The sequence below is a fragment of the Lynx rufus genome, unplaced genomic scaffold, assembly GCF_022079265.1.
Source record: "Lynx rufus isolate CCGP_SWC_20201006 ecotype Redwood Valley unplaced genomic scaffold, mLynRuf1.p SCAF_11, whole genome shotgun sequence".
Lineage (NCBI taxonomy): Eukaryota > Metazoa > Chordata > Mammalia > Carnivora > Felidae > Lynx > Lynx rufus.
Window position 1 is genome coordinate 35,981,949 of NW_025814825.1, and position 16,652 is coordinate 35,998,600.

The window sequence follows — 16,652 nt, forward strand, 5'->3', positions numbered from 1 at the left end:
TCCATTTGCCTACTGAGCAGCAATACATGTGGACTGAATAAATATCCTGCTTCACACACCAACAGATGTACAGCTATTTTTCAAGTGAACTACAGATGTTATTGCAATGAATAAAGTACAAACTCATTCAGAAGGAGTACTAACCACAGAGTAATTGTTTGCTACTAGGTATTTTCTAAACCAAGGTGTGCTAAAAATACTACTGTCATCCCAGGGTTGGTCTATGACTTGTGATATTAAAAGACCTTCCTTGATGGGATTCCAAGTCCCCCGGGAGCAGAGTGGTGGCAACACACCCAGACTCCCAGCGCTCAGGGCATCCTGCCTCCCCTTGGAGCCACCGTGGAAGATCCTGTGAACATCCGGGTGTCTCCACAAAGCCACACCATGGGTCAGAGGCCCTTCGAGGCACCAAACCAGAACACAAGGTTTGTGTGGGAGGCCTCTGTGGCTGATGCAGTTTTCAGCAGCCATGGTTTCTTTTTCTTTTTTTTCAATGTTCACTTATTTTTGAGAGAGACAGAGAGACAGAGTGTGAGTGGGGGAGGAGGAGGGGAAGAGAGAGAGGGAGACACAGAATCTGAAGCAGGCTCCAGGCTCTGAGCTGTCAGCACAGACCCCGATGTGGGGCTTGAACTCACAAACCGCGAGATCATGACCTGAGCCGAAGTCAGATGCTCCACCGACTGAGCCCAGGCGCCCTAGTAGCCACAGTTTCTATTCAGCCCTCACCCATCTGAAAACACTGACCCTTCCGAGATGGCTGGTGCGATGCTGTCGTCATGGCCCATCCCTCCCAACAGTTCCCTGACCCCAGGGAATAAGGGGTGGATGACTTGATCCTTGGGGTCCCTTCCAGCTCAGACATGCTATGACTTTATCAGGCAAAACTCTTCTGGAATGTAGCAGGAAGCCAGTGCAGGGATCGTGACCTCCTAACCTTCCTTTCTGGCTTTCCCATCATCTATTTACCAGAGATCTGGCTTGTAAAAAGCAAGAGACCTTGGGCGCCTAGCTTGCTCAACTGGTGTAGCATGCGATTCTTGATCTCAGGGTTGTGAGTTCAAGCCCCACACTGGCCATAGAGCTTGCTTTAAAAAAAAATGGCCCCAGGCATTACTCTGTTTGAGATTGGCAATAATTCTGTCAGCAAATTCTATCTCCAGAAAGAGCAGCCTGATGGAACCCATCTATCATAAAATCTAATAGTGTGAAATCTATTAGTGTGAAATCTAATAGCGTTAAAGAGACCCCTTAGGATAAAATCCAGAATCACTAACAAGGTCGGTGCAGACCACACTTCCTTCCTCACCTTCATCATACCACTCTCCCCAACTAAGCTCTAGCTACATGGCCTTCCTTAGTTCTCTCCAACCACAGGGCCTTAGCATCTCCTGTAACCTCTGTCCTGATTAACTTAGTCTCTTCCTTCTGGTCACACTTAAATGACCCACTCTCAGAGAGGCCTTCCCTGACCTCCAATATAAGGTAAATCCCCGCTTTCCTTCTAACACACTGTTTTTCTTCCTCATGACACTTGTCACATTAGATTTGTAAATCTATTTTGTGGGTTTATTGACTTAATGCCTGAGGGCCTACTAAACAGTAAGGTGTGTGAGGGCAGGATTTTTGTCTGCCTTTTGTGCTGTGGTATCCTCAGTGCCTGGTGTAGTCACTCAATAAATATTTGTCCAATGAATGACTGAATCTAAAATATCTAGTGTTGTTAAATATATAACATGTTGCTTTATTATACCCTTTCATAAATGGCTATTTCAAAAGGAATCAAATAATCATTTCCTTCAATAGCGCTATCCTGGAATGTAACTACCCACAAAACTAAAATGATGAGATGGGTGGGGTGGGAAGGGACAGGCTTGAGAAAATGAAAACAGAAGTTTCTTTTTTACTTTAAAATGCTCAGCTTCTAAGAACTCTGGAATTTCCAGCATTGGTTCAAACTGTCTTGTGGGAGAGGCATTTGTTAAGTACATCCCGACAGGTCCTGGACAAGCTAGAACCAGTCTTAAGAGTCCCAAGACTGAGTAACTGGGCCCTGACCACCCCGTTTCCTGGTCTGATTTTTTTTTTTTTTTTAAAGACAAACTGATGGGAAGCTAAGGGAAATCTCAGAAAGTTATAAGACAATATCATCAGCTGGGACTTGGATGAGATCACACAGAGAAACGGATCACTTTTACTTTTGAAAAAAAAATGGATTTAAACAATGCAAAGCCCTTTCACATTCAATCTAGTGTTTGATGACCTCACCACCAACATATGACAATTTCACAAAGGGGCACCTGGGTGGCTCAGTCTGTTAAGCGTCTGACTTTGGCTCAGGTCAAGGTCTCACAGTACGTGAGTTCGAGCCCCGCGTCGGGCTCTGTGCTGACAGGTCAGAGCCTGGAGCCTGCTTCAGGTTCTGTGTCTCCCTTTCTCTCTCTCTGCCCCTCCCCTGCTTTCCCTCTGTCTCTCTCAAAAATTAATACACTTTAAAAAAAAAATTAAAAAAGACAATTTCACAAATAAGGAAATTGAGATTCAGAGAAGCCATGGATGATTCAAGTTCTCACAGCTAAAGGCTTGAGCCTGAACTTGAAAGCACATCCCCTCATTCCAAATTCCATTCCCTTTCTGTTTACCAAGATGCCACAGGAGATGCTCCCAACCTAACTGCCAGAGCCAAAGAGAAACCCAGATTTAAGAAGACTCCTCTGCCTTAGCCTCCTGCACAAGGAACTGGTGTCACAAACTTCCGGGGCGTCTCCGCCCCAGGACAAACATCTCTGCTGCTCTGTACTGGGCTGGGCCCGGTGACCCCACCCTAGTAAAATACCCAAATCAGAACATGGCACTGGGAGAAGACCCGTGTCTACAACCCTGGTTGGTCTCCATCCTGAATGATGAGCTCCCATCCTCCCGACACTGTTCATCATAATCGTAACAGCCAACAGTTCATACATGCTTCTTATGTGTCAGGCACAGTTTAAGTACCTGGCGAGGGTTAACCTATCAGTGTTCATGCCATGCTAGCAGGTAGCTAACTGGTATTACCTGCATCCTTACAGTTGAAGAAATGAAAGAACAGGGGTTAAAGCTATTTGCATGAGGCTACGCAGCTGGTGGGCTCCAGAGTCTATCCACTTAACCCCGTATCCCACACTGTCTATTCTAATTTCCTCCTGACCATCAAATTCCATTAGAACCAGCTCACAGTGGAGTCAGCTTCAACGTCTAACAAAGCAATCCTGTACACTCCTCCGAAGAAACAGACACATTAGCTCAAGAGACATCCTCAAAAACCCTCTACCAGCTTTCTTCCCCAGAGACCACACAACACCACTCTTGCTTCATGAGAACAAATGGGCTTAGGCACAACCATTTCCATTAATGAACAACCTGCCATTTTCTGCAGAAATTACTTAACGTCTGTCTCACCCATCAGCCCCCAGGCAGACACTTGGCTCAGAGGTCAAGCCATACAACCACCCTATACTGCAAGGTCCTGATGCATCTTTAAAGCCTTGCTGCCAGACTCCTGAGCTCTTAAGGTTTTTGAGGAGTTTAATTTCACTTCTAAATGGTGCAGAATAGAACTGCGATGGAGCTCTCCCACTTTCTTCAATTTACATCTAAATAACTAAACACAGCTGTTACACAGAACTGAATGTTTTGCATACCCGCTGGCCATAAGTGAAAAGATACCCCTTGCTCCTCTGTGATAATGGCATGTTTCCATTTTATCCCTCTTCTGTTCCCGTCTTCTCTTTCTCGGTCATGCATTCACCAGCCATTCCTTAAGTACATTCTGAAAGAGAGTGTAGCTTGTTGATTAAGCTGTGGCTTCCAGGGGCGCCTGGGTGGCTCAGTCAGTTAAGCTTCAGCTCAGGTCATGATCTCATAATTCGTGAGTTCAAGCCCTGCGTCGGGCTCTGTGCTGTCAGCACAGAGCCTGCTTCGGATCCTTTGTCTCCCTCTCTCTCTGCCCCTTTCCTGCTTGCATGCACATAAACACGTGCACACACACACACAGACACACACACACACACTCTCTCAAAAATAAGTAAACTTAAAAAAAAAAAAGATGTGGCTTCTGAAGTCAGACGGTCAGGGTTCAAGTCCTGTCTCTGTCACATGTAAGCTAAGTGTCCTTGGGCAGGATATTTCACCTCTTTTCATCTAGGAGACATGGGTGATAACAGTCCTGACACCAGAAGGCTGTTACAAGGATTACATGAAATCATTCAGGCTGAGCACATGGTCAAGCTCCAGAAATACAAGTTACTGTTTACAGATTCTGGGAACCACACAAGGCACTGGGATGCAGCTGTGAAAAAGATGGTGCGTACCATCAAGGAGTTCCCAATCTCCTGAGGGAGACGGGCACGTACAACAGCCAGTGGATGGAATCGGGGAAGACTCCCAAGAGGAGGTATTGCTTAAAACTGTGTAAAGGCACTACAGGAGGCAGGAAAGAGCATGCAAGTTACAGGCACAGCATGTGGACTGGCAAAGGGAGAGAAAGGGGATGATGCTGGAGACGTAAACACGGACCAGGCTGTAAGAACCCTGCTGTTTTCTAAAAAGACTGTACTTTGACGAACAATGGAAAACTCGCCAATATTTATATATTGGTAAATTTCACACAAAACTCTACATTCTCAGCTCCTTGTGAGAAATCTGGCAATTCTGGACCTAAACAATCAGCACTGGCTGAGAAGCCTCTTCCCCCTTAGATCAGGCACGAGCTCTCCATTCGGCACAGCCTCCCCACCGCCCGCCACGCTCTATCGCCCCCGACACAGAAACATGGTACCAGTTGCCACTTATCAGAAAACTCACAGCTCCATGGAGTGTGCACTAACAGACAGAAACCTCCAACCACTCTTGCAGCTACCTAATAGTTTTTTACTACCTCACCCTCAAGTCAAAACTCATTTATGTTGCCTCCTGACCCCTCATGCAAATGTGTCTGTGTGATCACTGGCTTAGTTTTAAAGTTACGTAAAGCAAAATTAAATGTAAAATGCTTTATGGCTAGGATTATGAGACACCCTAGTTGGCTCAGGACACTAACCTATTTTCCCAGCTTAATTATCAAAAGCACTCCATTTCACTTTTAGCAGTGTTCCAGTCTGGATGACAAACTGAACTATTACCCTTTTGACAGAGAGAGTGATTTTAACTAAATAGTCACCAAATAGTTTAAACAGTTCTGATGCAGAGCTTTTTTTCCCTAAGGAAAAAAATTATTTCTATTCAGAAGGTTCTTTCACCTGTGGACAGGAATATAGGGCAATTTCCTGAATGTTCACAGAACACGGTTAACCTTGCCCCTTGGAACTGGTATCTACACCTCAGGCCAGAAATGGAGCCATGTTACCAAGAACTCAGGAAAACTCTGATATTTGCAAGGATGATGCCATTGTTCCCAGGCAGGCCAGTCATCAGATCCCCTGGGGAATCTATACATTTTGTAAAGCTTCCCAGAAAATGTTGATGCTCATCAAGTTTGGAAACATGGGTTTGATTACCCCTTCCCCTAAAGCTCTCTCCCTGAAGTTACAAGGTAAGCAAAAAATACTCAGACCCTAAAATCTTCCTCCAGAAACAACCTCAAGGGCTTACACTCCTATTAAGATACACAAAAGGCCCTTGAAAGAAACATGCATGAGAAGAGTATTTCTCTATCTCTTACTGAAACAGAATATAAATATATACATACCGTGATATATATATATATATATACATACACATACATGATACATATATGTGCACCACATGCATACATACGTATAGGGGTGCCTGGCTGGCTCAGTCAGTATAGTGTGTGATTCTTGATCTCGGGGTTTTGAGTTCGAGCCCCATGTTGGGTGTAGAGATTATTTAGAAATAAAATCTTTAAATGGGGTGCCTGGGTGGCTCAGTCGGTGAAGTGTCCAACTTCAGCTCAGGACATGATCTTGCCATCTGTGAGTTCGGGCCCCACATCGGGCTCTGTGCTGACAGCTCAGAGCCTGGAGCCTGCTTCAGATTCTGTGTCTCCCTCTCTCTGCCCCTCCCCCACTCACACTCTGCCTCTCAAAAATGAATGTTAAAACATTTTTTTTGAAGATAAAATCTTTATACACACACACACGTGTGTATATATGCGTGTGTGTGTGTGTATTGCTTCCATCATGCTGGTCAACACCCTTGAAGGTGATATGCAAACTTCATTTTGTAGAAGTAATTTCATTCCAGATGCTGAATCATTCAACATGGTTGCTATTTTGCCTTAGCCAGAACCCTTACAGCTCAGTGTGATATGCAATTAGAGAAACCATCTGATTTAAAGGTCTGGCACATCTCTTTCCTCTTCTATGGTCCAATTTTATTTTAAACCGTATGATGTGTGTTATGTTGAAATATTGTAAATGTGTGTTGTAAATCACCTTAAATTCTTCTTACGAGTAGGTGAGATAGCATAAATGATATAATTCAGCATTATATAAAAGAAGACTGGAATAAGGAAATTTGGAATTCAAGTTCAGTCTCAGTGCCATGTATCGTTAGGGTCAACCTCCACGGATTTAATGGCTGTATCAAAGTAGGGTATAAATTTAAAAGATTCTGAGGTGGGCAACAGAACAGCACCCAACCCTGCAGTATGCCATTTATTTATTTATTTGTTTGTTTGTTTTTGAGAGACAGAGAGAATATGCATGAGCAGGGGAGGGGCAGAGAGAAAGGGGGACAGAGGATCCGAAGTGGGCTCTGTGCTGACAGCAGAAGCCTGATTTGAACTCACAAACCGTATGAGATCATGACTTGAGTCGAAGTTGGATGCTTAACCGACTGAACCACCCAGGCTTCCCTGCAGTATGCCATTTAGATGTGGAATTTGAACTCTCAAGTCATACTTTTAACTCAATTTCTTTGTGGACCCAGGTATGGCCCACACTTTGAAGCTACATTATAGTCACAGAAGCTGTAGGAGCTTATACAGGTTCCCCTGAAAATCCTCAAGAAAGTTTCAAAATGTTACACTGTAACCATTTTCTCAACAAAATGAGGCAACAGAGTAGGGTTTGGGTGCTTGTAGATGAGTTGTGCCTTAATTCAGCTTCACTTCATGGTTAGTGTGAAGGAAGCTATTACACTGAGGAAGGACAACTCAGAGACTGCTCTCCTAGTCTGAAAGACCAAACACTATTTCTTAGGTAGGAATAAAATTAAAAAGGAGTTCAAAAAAAATAGAACACCCTAATTTATCAAAAAATCACCGAATCTCACAAACAAGCCTTTATGAACCCCATGTGTTTCTAAATCGCTCCAATAATTACCATCCATAACCCAAAGCCCAACCATCGACTAACCACATGACCTTGGGCAAGGTGCTCTCTATAGCTCAGCTTCTTTACTTATCAAATGGAATTTATAATAGCAGCAACCTCATTAGTTTGTTGGGAGGATTAAATGACATTACGGGTGTCAAAAGTTTAGAACAATGTCTGGCCTATAATAAGCACTCAATGCACAGATCACCCCTGGTATTTATCTAATAGCACTGCGTCCTGATGCCTTCTAGGCGTTCACTATGGTGCTGGCCTCTCTATACACATCACCTTAATCCCCACCACAGTCTTTTGAAGACAATTACTATCATCCCTACCTTACAAGTGAAGACACTGAAGTTTCAGGGGCTATCCCTGCCCAAGGACACAGAGCTGGTAAGTGAACAAGACAGAGTTTGAGCCCAGAGCAGGCTGATTCTGAGACTACATTTCACCATGACATCAAGATGTCTTTAACTTTTGATTTGCTGCAGTAAAAAAAAAGGCAGAAGGTACAAAGCAATGATGTCTACATGACATGTAAATTACTATGACATGGCACATTGATGTTAAAAATGTTACACGAATAGAGAAAAGTCTGAAAAGTTTTGTAGCAAACTGTCAAGAGTTTATTTACCTCTGGGAAGTAGGACTGGGGAAGGGTGTGGGGAGGGATCTTAACCTTATGCATTCCACATTTTTACATTATTTAATTTTTTTTATAACAAGCATGAAAGTTTTTTTTTTTAATGTTTATTTATTCTTGAGGGAGAGAGACACAGAGTGTGAGTGGGGGAGGGGCTGAGAGACAGGGAGACACAGACTCCAAAGCAGGATCCAGGCTCAGAGCTGTCGGCACAGAGCCCGATGTGGGGCTTGAACTCATGAGCCATGAGATCATGACCTGAGCTGAAGTCAGACGCTTAACCAACTGAGCCACCCAGATGCCCCAAGCATGAAAGTTTTTATAGAAACTTTTAATTGAAGTGTAACACACATATAGAAGAGTGCACAAATCATAAACACACAGCTGGATAGAGTCTCACACAGAAAGGGCACCCACGAACCGAGCACTAGGTAAAGAAACAGAACTGAACTTCTGAAGGCCCCTCCTACCACCTTCCCATTGCTAGCCTGACCCTGACTCCTAACACCATGGATTAATTTTGCCTAATTTTACATAACTGAAATCACATAGTATTTTCCCTTTTACATGTTTCCTTCATGTCATTGTGCAGAGTTGCAATTCCTACAACTGCCGGTGGTGTTTAATGTCCTCTAACTCTACTACTAGTTGTTTATCCATCCTATTGTTGTTAGACACTGGAATTATTCAAGTTTGGGGCTACCGTGAATAGTGCTGCTTTGAAAACTCTTCACATGTCTTGCTGCCCATATGGACACGATTCTATGGAGTATTTAACTATCAGAATTGTTGGTCATAGGGTATGGGTATGGGTTCAGCTTCAGAAGCATGAGTATTTTTCACAATTCATTTAAAAAAGAAATGGATGTTGGGGCACCTGGGTGGCTCAGTCGGTTGAGCAACCGACTTTGGCTCAGGTCATGATCTTGCGTTCGTGGGTCCAAGCCCCGCATCGGGCTCTGTGCTCGGGGCCCGGAGCCTGCTTTGGATTCTGTGTCTCCCTCCCTCTCTGCTCCTCCCCCACTCAAGCTCTGTCTCTCTCTGTCTCTCAAAAATAAAACAAAACATTAAAAAAAGTTAAAAAAAAAAAGAAATAGACGTAAAACCTTGTGGCCCTATCTGAATTTAATCCATCCATATGCATTTCAGACATCTTTATCTTCTGTAGGTCATACCTGTGTCCTTACGGTCTCACGTGGTAATATGAGTAGTCCAATCTATAAAAACTGGGCTCTCAGTCCTTGGTCAAGAACCCGGGCTCCTTCAAGACCATAGTGTTCTTCAGGAAATCATTTCAAAGGTTTATGGAATTTGCCCAGAAGGCAGTGTACCACGTACGTGAAAGCACACCGCAGGCCTCAATTACGGAGGAGCATTCCAGTTCGCCCACGATGAGGCTAACGACATCGACAATCACACAGGGTGCTAAGTGCCATACAGAAATAACCTTTTTCTCCCTTAGGCTTTCATGGGTATGTTTCATTTTGGCCTTGGCTTGGCTGCCACTTTCCAGGCCCATAAGTGGCTGAGCAACGTGGATCTGTTTATCCCTACTCATCTTCATTTGACACAAAAACTGCCCCCAAATCCCCTCCTACCCACCCTGGCAGGCTTCTCTCTAATCCTTCAAATCCTCTGTGCTTCTGTTCTCCACTGGCCACGTGGTCATGGAATCCCACAGCTGGACTGTCAATTCTCGCAGGTGGGGCCATGGCTTCTGGCTTTTCCGGGGATTAGGGAGGGGAAGTGCTGGTCTCTGGGATGCTCAGAGCTCCAGGAGCACCTGGGCTAAGGCCACAAAACAGCTAAGGTCACCACGGCCAACTCTCACGGGTATGATAGGCTCTGGGGTGAGGAGCCCAGGAGGGTCCTCCCTACCCCTTACATTGTACCTGTACCACCATTAGCACTTCTTGGAGCTGAGTTATGTGCCAAGATTCCCACCAATGAAATATTGACAGGGATCACCTAGAGGCAGAACACAGTGGTTAAAGCTAGCCTGGGAGCCAGTCTGCCTCGTTTCAAATCCCAGCTTTGCAATTTACTGCTGGAGCGTCCTGTGTCTGTCATGGGTTGTGGGGAACACAGAAGATAATGCAAGTGCACACCTAGCACAGAGTGGACATTCAAGATACGTTAGCCACTGTTAAAATGATTATTATGAGATAGAGACTAAGGCTGTGGGCTTTGAAGCCAGACCAATCTCATGATTAACACAAGAGTCATCTGAACACAGATAATCACGGATGAATAACACAACACAGAATCATCTGAAAACACTTCTGAATTCAGAATACATTTTCTTAATCAACTCATAGTCGAAGGTACAACCAATACCATATTGCCTAAAGCTGAAACATTTCTTAACAGCGAAGAAGTAGGCCCTCGTGTTCAAAGGGTACAAAACCAGTGGGTTTGCTGGTTTGTTATTTTATCTTTATGGATAACTGAACCACAGAGAAGGTGAACAATGTGCCCAGGGTCACCCAGTGTGGTGCTCAGGACCGGAGAGGAGCTCAGCCTGAGTCTCCGCCCTGGACATGTTACCAGGTACCATACAGACGTTCTGGCAGTTTTCCCCAGGCTTTCCTGAGACACACTGGAAGTCAAATCATCCTCTAAAAATTGATTTTCTGACATAGCCACCTTTGCTCATTTTTAACCAATTTCTACCCTCTTCTTTACAAGGAAGCAGTTCAGTCAATGTAAAATTGTGTAAATTCAAACAAATTACCTAAAGCAAAGCTCTCTGTGGAACAATGGGGTGGCATCCTCGGGAAGGAGCCGCCAGTCCCTGCTCTCTGCACAAAAGCAACTGCTTGGTGCTCTTCCCAGTCCTGATGAGCCAAGGAGAGTGTGACCTCAGCGGTTAGGTGATAATCTCCTCTTGGTCCTTTGCCGCGCTACAATACCTGAACGTCATTCTTCTCCCCCTCTCCTCTTTAAAGACAAATCCTGGCATGCAGAAGGTTGGGCAAGGGCAGAGTATTTGATCAGAAGGTCCCAACACTGCTTGGTGAATTTCCTGCCAGTAGGCTCAAGCATTCGCTTAAGTGCTATTCCAGGGGCACCTGGCGGGCTCAGTCAGAGCATGTGACTGACTCTTGACCTCAGGGTTGTCAATCTGAGTCCCACCCTGGGCGTAGAGATTACTTAAAAAAAAAAAAAAAAAAATTATTGAAAGCACTTAAATGCTTTTCCCTTTGACCCTCTTCCTCCTCTCTCCTTCGATCAACCATGGTCAGCTGGAGCAGCTAATATTTCCCAGGTGAGGAGGGGTGCGGGGCAAGGGCTATTAAAATATAGTGAGCCTTTATGGACACTTCTTGCCTTTCACAATTTGACAGGCCCTGCTCTTTCGACCCTTAGGACATGATGCAAATCTACTTCAGTCTGAAAAGAACACTCCTAAAAATCAGAAAAGACCCTCTGGCTACCAAGTATCCATCATTGAGCTTCCTTTAGGACACCCGAGCAAAGGGTACAGCATTCCCCATTAAACCACACTGCTCTTACTTAGCAAAGGCTTACTCAAGAGGCAAATAACAGCTCCTCCCACCAAGAGCACCCCCTTATCTCTGGCCCCACCCTTTCCTGTCTTTTGTCAGTTGCTGGGACAGAAAAACAGTCAACATAAATTGGGCAGCAATTTCGGTCTGGGTGTGGATTCTCTGAAGGCTTCCCTTGAAAGCAACTAGAGGAAATAAGATATTGATATGGGGGGGGGGGAACCTTAAGGAGAGACAACTGTAGATTTGGAGCAGGAAGTGACAGAGAAAAAAATCTCAGAGGACAGAGGCAAATATGTGGCTAGATCATCACGAAGTCCACAGTAGGGGCCTTGGGGTAGAAACTGGGAAGAGGAAGCAAGTTGGTTCATGCCCATTTAAAGTTGAAAACCTGGATTGAAATTTTAAGTTTATCACAATAATAGAAATAAACAATAAGGAGTAAAAGAACTACACACACAATGTGTTCTGTATGATTCCACTCAGAAACAGGTAAACTTAAGCTATGGTGTTCAGGAAACATATTTAGGTGGTAAAACTATAAAGAAAAAAACAAGGAGGTGATTACCATATGTCAAGATAGGATTATGTCTGGTGCACTTCTGGAGCGCAGGCAATGTTCTAGTTCTTGTCCTGAGTGGGGGACTATACAGGTATTTACTTTATAATTGTTTCCAATGCATTTATATTTTATGACTTTTTTTTATTACAAAAAAGAAAAAGAACCCCTTTCAAGCATGCAAGATGACAGTTATATCCGGAAGCTTTAGTAGCTTCACAAAAGACTGGAGCCAATACCAGAATAATTCACGCCACAGAAAGCAAACGCATTTATTCAAATGAAAGGTGCTCCTCTCCTGGCCTAATTTTATGGTTTGCTTTGGCGTGGAGACTCAAAATCTATGTGTATAAAACCATACCAGCAAAGTGTGTCTGCCCCAGATGATAAATGTAGTGCACCTGCCGGCCAGCCAGAAGGCGTGTGTCTCTGTCAGTGCTTACACCTCCCCTCTCCTGTTCCCTGAGCACTCTCACGCTCCTCAACGGGGAGCCGACGGTTGGGGTTACCCCCATCTCAGAGACAAAAATGTAAGAAGGCTCACCGCCAGGTACAACTCAAGTAAGAAGTAGAAACCAGACCACCGTAAGATCTCAGACGACCACCTCAGGGCCCCTTGAGGACGATTTTCTCATCCCCAGGAGGTGAGGAGACACATCTTTTATCCCACGTAGAAATAATGACATGAAGAAACAACTGTATAATGGTGAGCATGAGAACGTCCCCTCTTCTGCGTCACTGTCACTTGTCAAAGCCACTGCTAAGGGCATTATAAAGATTAGCTTCCCTCACTAGACCACGGACACCTTGAAAGTGGAGCTGTGTCCTCTCATAGCTGGGACCCCAAGGCTTTGCACAGTATAAGCTCGTTAAACATAAACAAGTCCATAAACAAATGAATAAATATATGAAGGTACAAACCCATGAATTTAGTGTTGTGGTTTCCATGCCACATAGTCATTCCTGCACAGTGCCACTTGCACTTTTTTAAAGCAGTTAAAATGACAGGAAGTAACTGCCCTTTTAACAGATTGGCAATATAGCCTCCACTTCTTAAAAAAAGGTTTCATGCCATATATAAATTCAGAAGTGGAAAGGGCTGACAGGTTAATTATAGACACAAAGGGCAAGGACAAATGGACTATGAGGTAAGCGAGTCTAAATGTGCCTTCCCAGGACAAGCATTTATTAATAAGCCTGCAAACACTGACTGGGTACAGTCAGGTTCAGCTCAGTGCCAGGCTTGGGGGCAGGGGTCTAGATTAGGAGAAGGCACAGTTTCTACACTTGAGGAATTTGGCTGGTATCTGAGAAGACAGCATGTACCTGTAAGAATAACAAAAGAAGTCCCCTCAGGATAGCAGGTGGAACAAAGGGGGAACAGGGCCTAAGATCTGAGTCACCTGCCCCTTTAGGGGACGGGATAGTCAGAGAAGACCTCACTAGGCTAGACCTACCTGGAAGGAAATATGGCCGGGACAGTGATTGGCAGAGAATCCAAGAAGAGGCCCCCCAATTCTTTGCCTCCGGCACCCCCCACCATATTCCTTCAGCCGCTGGAGGCAGGGATTTAAGTAAAAACAAACAAAACACCCACAGGATCTTCCCTTCCCTCTCCATCCTCCCACAAAGAACAAAGGGATGTTCAGATGACTGGGGAGGCAAGTTTAGGGTCAGCTTCAGCAAGCAGATGGCCCCCAAAATGGAATACCAGGCCTCTAGGCAGGGTGTTAACACCAGGGAATGCTTTTTGCTCCCCTTTGTCATTTATTGGAAAATATTTATTGGCTGCCTTTTAGATGCAGGCAGTGAATAGGGCAACTCCCACTGGGACATTACAGTTAGTCCAGACTAGAAGACCTAAGCCTGGGCCTCCAAACCCTGAGTCTGAGTCTCCCTGGGGTTTCTGCTTTATTCCAGGGTAATGGGCCTGGTGGTCTCCCATGACACCTGGGCCTTCCCAAAGAAAGGCCCCTCTAAGAAGCTTTCAAGCAGCATTCCCCCTCCACGCAAAGTGAAAACTCCTCCCCACCCAGTATCCCTGGGCAAAAGTGGCTGTTCGGCTGATAACCTGGGAACGGCAGGAAGAAATAAGGCATGGCCATCTCCCGCAGGAGGAGGGGAATGTCCAAGAGGGTTTATCTGGGCTTGCTTGTTTCCAAAATCCGGTACGTTCTCCAAAAGGTAGGAACGAGGTGAGACCTGGCCACGGAGTTAAGTCCAAAGAGTGGAAAACTAGTTGTTTCAGAAATTCATCACACCTGCCCCGGGTAAACTTCCCACCTACTCCACCTCACTTCCAGGTCTTTCCAGCTGCTTCCAATCTACTTTCAGCCACTCGGGCGACTTGTGAAGAACTGGGACGGGATACCTGCCAGCGTGCGGTAGCTGCGGGGACTCTCACGCCCTCGCGCGTGGACAAGGCGCGCCCACACGCCGGGCCGCGCTTCGGTGGCGAAAGAACGAAAACTGCCCCCTCTCTGGCGCGCGCTGACACCGGCAGAGCGCGCCCGGCCGCCGCCCGTTCGCCTCGCCCGGGTGCGCAGCGGCGGGGAAGGGGCGGAGGCCCCAGGCGCACGGGGAGCGCTTGGCGCGAGGCGCACCTGGATGCGACCGGCCGTGCTAGCTCGGGCCCGGGCTCCCTAACATTGGTCTCCAGGCAGCGCGACCGCGGGACCCCGGACCCCCTCCCCCAGGTCCCCTCCGGGTCCGCCGCTCCCCAGCTCGATGCTCCCGGCTCCCTGAGCGTCCCGAGCGCTCTTACCCGGGAAATGGTCAGGGGTTGCTCGAAGTCCTTGCCCCCCACGAGGCGGAAGCCCCATGGTCCCGGGCCCTGGAGGACTATCTGCTGGCTGGTCATGGCGGGGCGACCCGAGGGCACAGACGGTGCAGGACGCGGTGCGCTGGGCTCCCGGCAGCTGTCGGAGAAAGAGAGCGCGGCGCGGGCCCCGGGAGCCTGGGGCGGGCGTGAGGAGGGAGCGCGCGGGGGTGGGGGCGCGCGGGGGCGGGGACGGCTCCGCCCCGGCGCCCCGCCCCGCCCGGCCCGCGGCCGCTCCCCGCCCAGCGCGCCCGCCCGGGCAGCCCCGAGGCGGGTCGGGGGGTCCGGGTTCTCCGCAGCCCCGCCCCAGCAGCGTCTCCCGCCCTCCCCCCCTCTTCCCCGCGCAGGCAGCCGCCGCTCCCAGCCCCGCCGGGGGTGCTAGGTGCGAGCCAAGCAGGTTCCGACACACACACCGCGCCGGAGACAAAGCCGGGCTCGGCGCTTTCGAAAATGAGTTTGGAAGTGCTGTGCTAACTCAGCCCTCAGAGGTCCACTGCATTTTCACGTTTGCTTCTCGTGAATGCTAATGATGTTTAAAAGGTGCTTTCGAATGATCTCATGGGATGCGCTGGGGCAGTCAGGGCGTTTAACCCCATTTTACAGATGAACTAAGTGAGCCGGCCTGAAGTTAGAAGGCTCGCCCGAGGCCACACCGCTCGTCAGTGATGTAACCGTAACCCCGCCTGGGCTCCCCGTGCTGCAGAAGCTCACACTGGAACTTTCCTAATGCTAATGAGACCATCGCACGATGTTGTGACTGGACTTCACAACTTTCCTAGAAACCTTTCCTCCAGACGGGAGTTCGGAGTTCGAGTTCGCCGTAGGTTCTGACCTTCATTTCAGACGTCAAGTCCGGGGTGGGCCAAGGGCTAAGCGCGTGGAGAGAGCCCTAAATTGAGGACAAAAACTTGAGTTCCCAGCCTGCTACCTGCCTTGTAATGGGCTCCCTGCCACCCTGGCCTTTCAGTGCATTCTCCACGCCAGACCAGACCAGGTTCCCCGCTGTCCGCTGGGTCTGCACTCCAAGTAAGGCTGAAGTCCAAACGCTTATCAGGCCACCCACAGAATAACCCAACTCCCTGTCTGACCTCATATCCTCCTACTGTCCCCCCACCCCTACCCCACACTGGCCCTGCTCCTGCCTCAGGGCCTCACAGCAGGGCCTCTGTCTAGAATTCTCTTCTCCAGCCATCCATGGCGTTCTCTTTGTTCAGATGTCATCATACAGGCCATTGCTGAGTGCACTCAATTTCAAACCCTCTCTCCAGGGGCGCCTGGGTGGCTCAGTCAGTTAAGCCTTTGACTTTGGCTCCCGTCATGATCAGTGGGTTCGAGCCCCACATCATCAGCTCTGTGCTGACAGCTAAGAGCCTGGAGCCTACTTCTGATTCTGTCCCTCTCCCGCTCACCCTCTGTCTCTCAAAAATGAATAAATGTTAAGAAATCTAGAAACTTCTCTCTAGACTGCCCTCTTACCTTCCCTATTTTATCTTTCTCCATTGTATTTATCACCATCTGACATATAGTTAATATTTTACTTATTGTTTGTCCCATCCCCACTTCTAACCATTAGTTCCCAGAGGGGAGCTAATTCGATCACTGCTGTATCCCAGTGCTTAGAATAGTGCCTGGCACGTAGTATGTAAGGAATGCAATTCACTGGCCACCCTTATGACCACCTTGCCCCCCTGGGCCCAGGTTCTTCATAGATTTCTTGGCGCTCATTCGTACTGGCACTTGGGCCCCAGCACAGTGCTTGGCACACAGCGCATGCTGTATGCCTTTGTTAAAAGCAGAGCTC

General features: G+C 47.1%; 1 protein-coding gene across 2 annotated transcripts in view; it reads right to left on the bottom strand.

The window, feature by feature from the left end:
* The window catches only part of PDLIM1 (PDZ and LIM domain 1), a 48,121-nt gene extending 33,127 nt beyond the window's left edge, over positions 1-14,994 (bottom strand). Inside the window, exon 1 of one of the 2 annotated variants that reach the window (XM_047073200.1) lies at positions 14,798-14,994. In XM_047073200.1, coding sequence (XP_046929156.1) covers positions 14,798-14,893 — 96 coding nt within the window. In that variant the 5' untranslated portion in view covers positions 14,894-14,994. Of the gene's footprint in view, positions 1-3,683; positions 3,750-14,797 lie in introns of those variants that run through there. The other variant, XM_047073201.1, reaches the window with a different exon arrangement.
* Between the last annotated feature and the right edge of the window lie 1,658 nt (positions 14,995-16,652).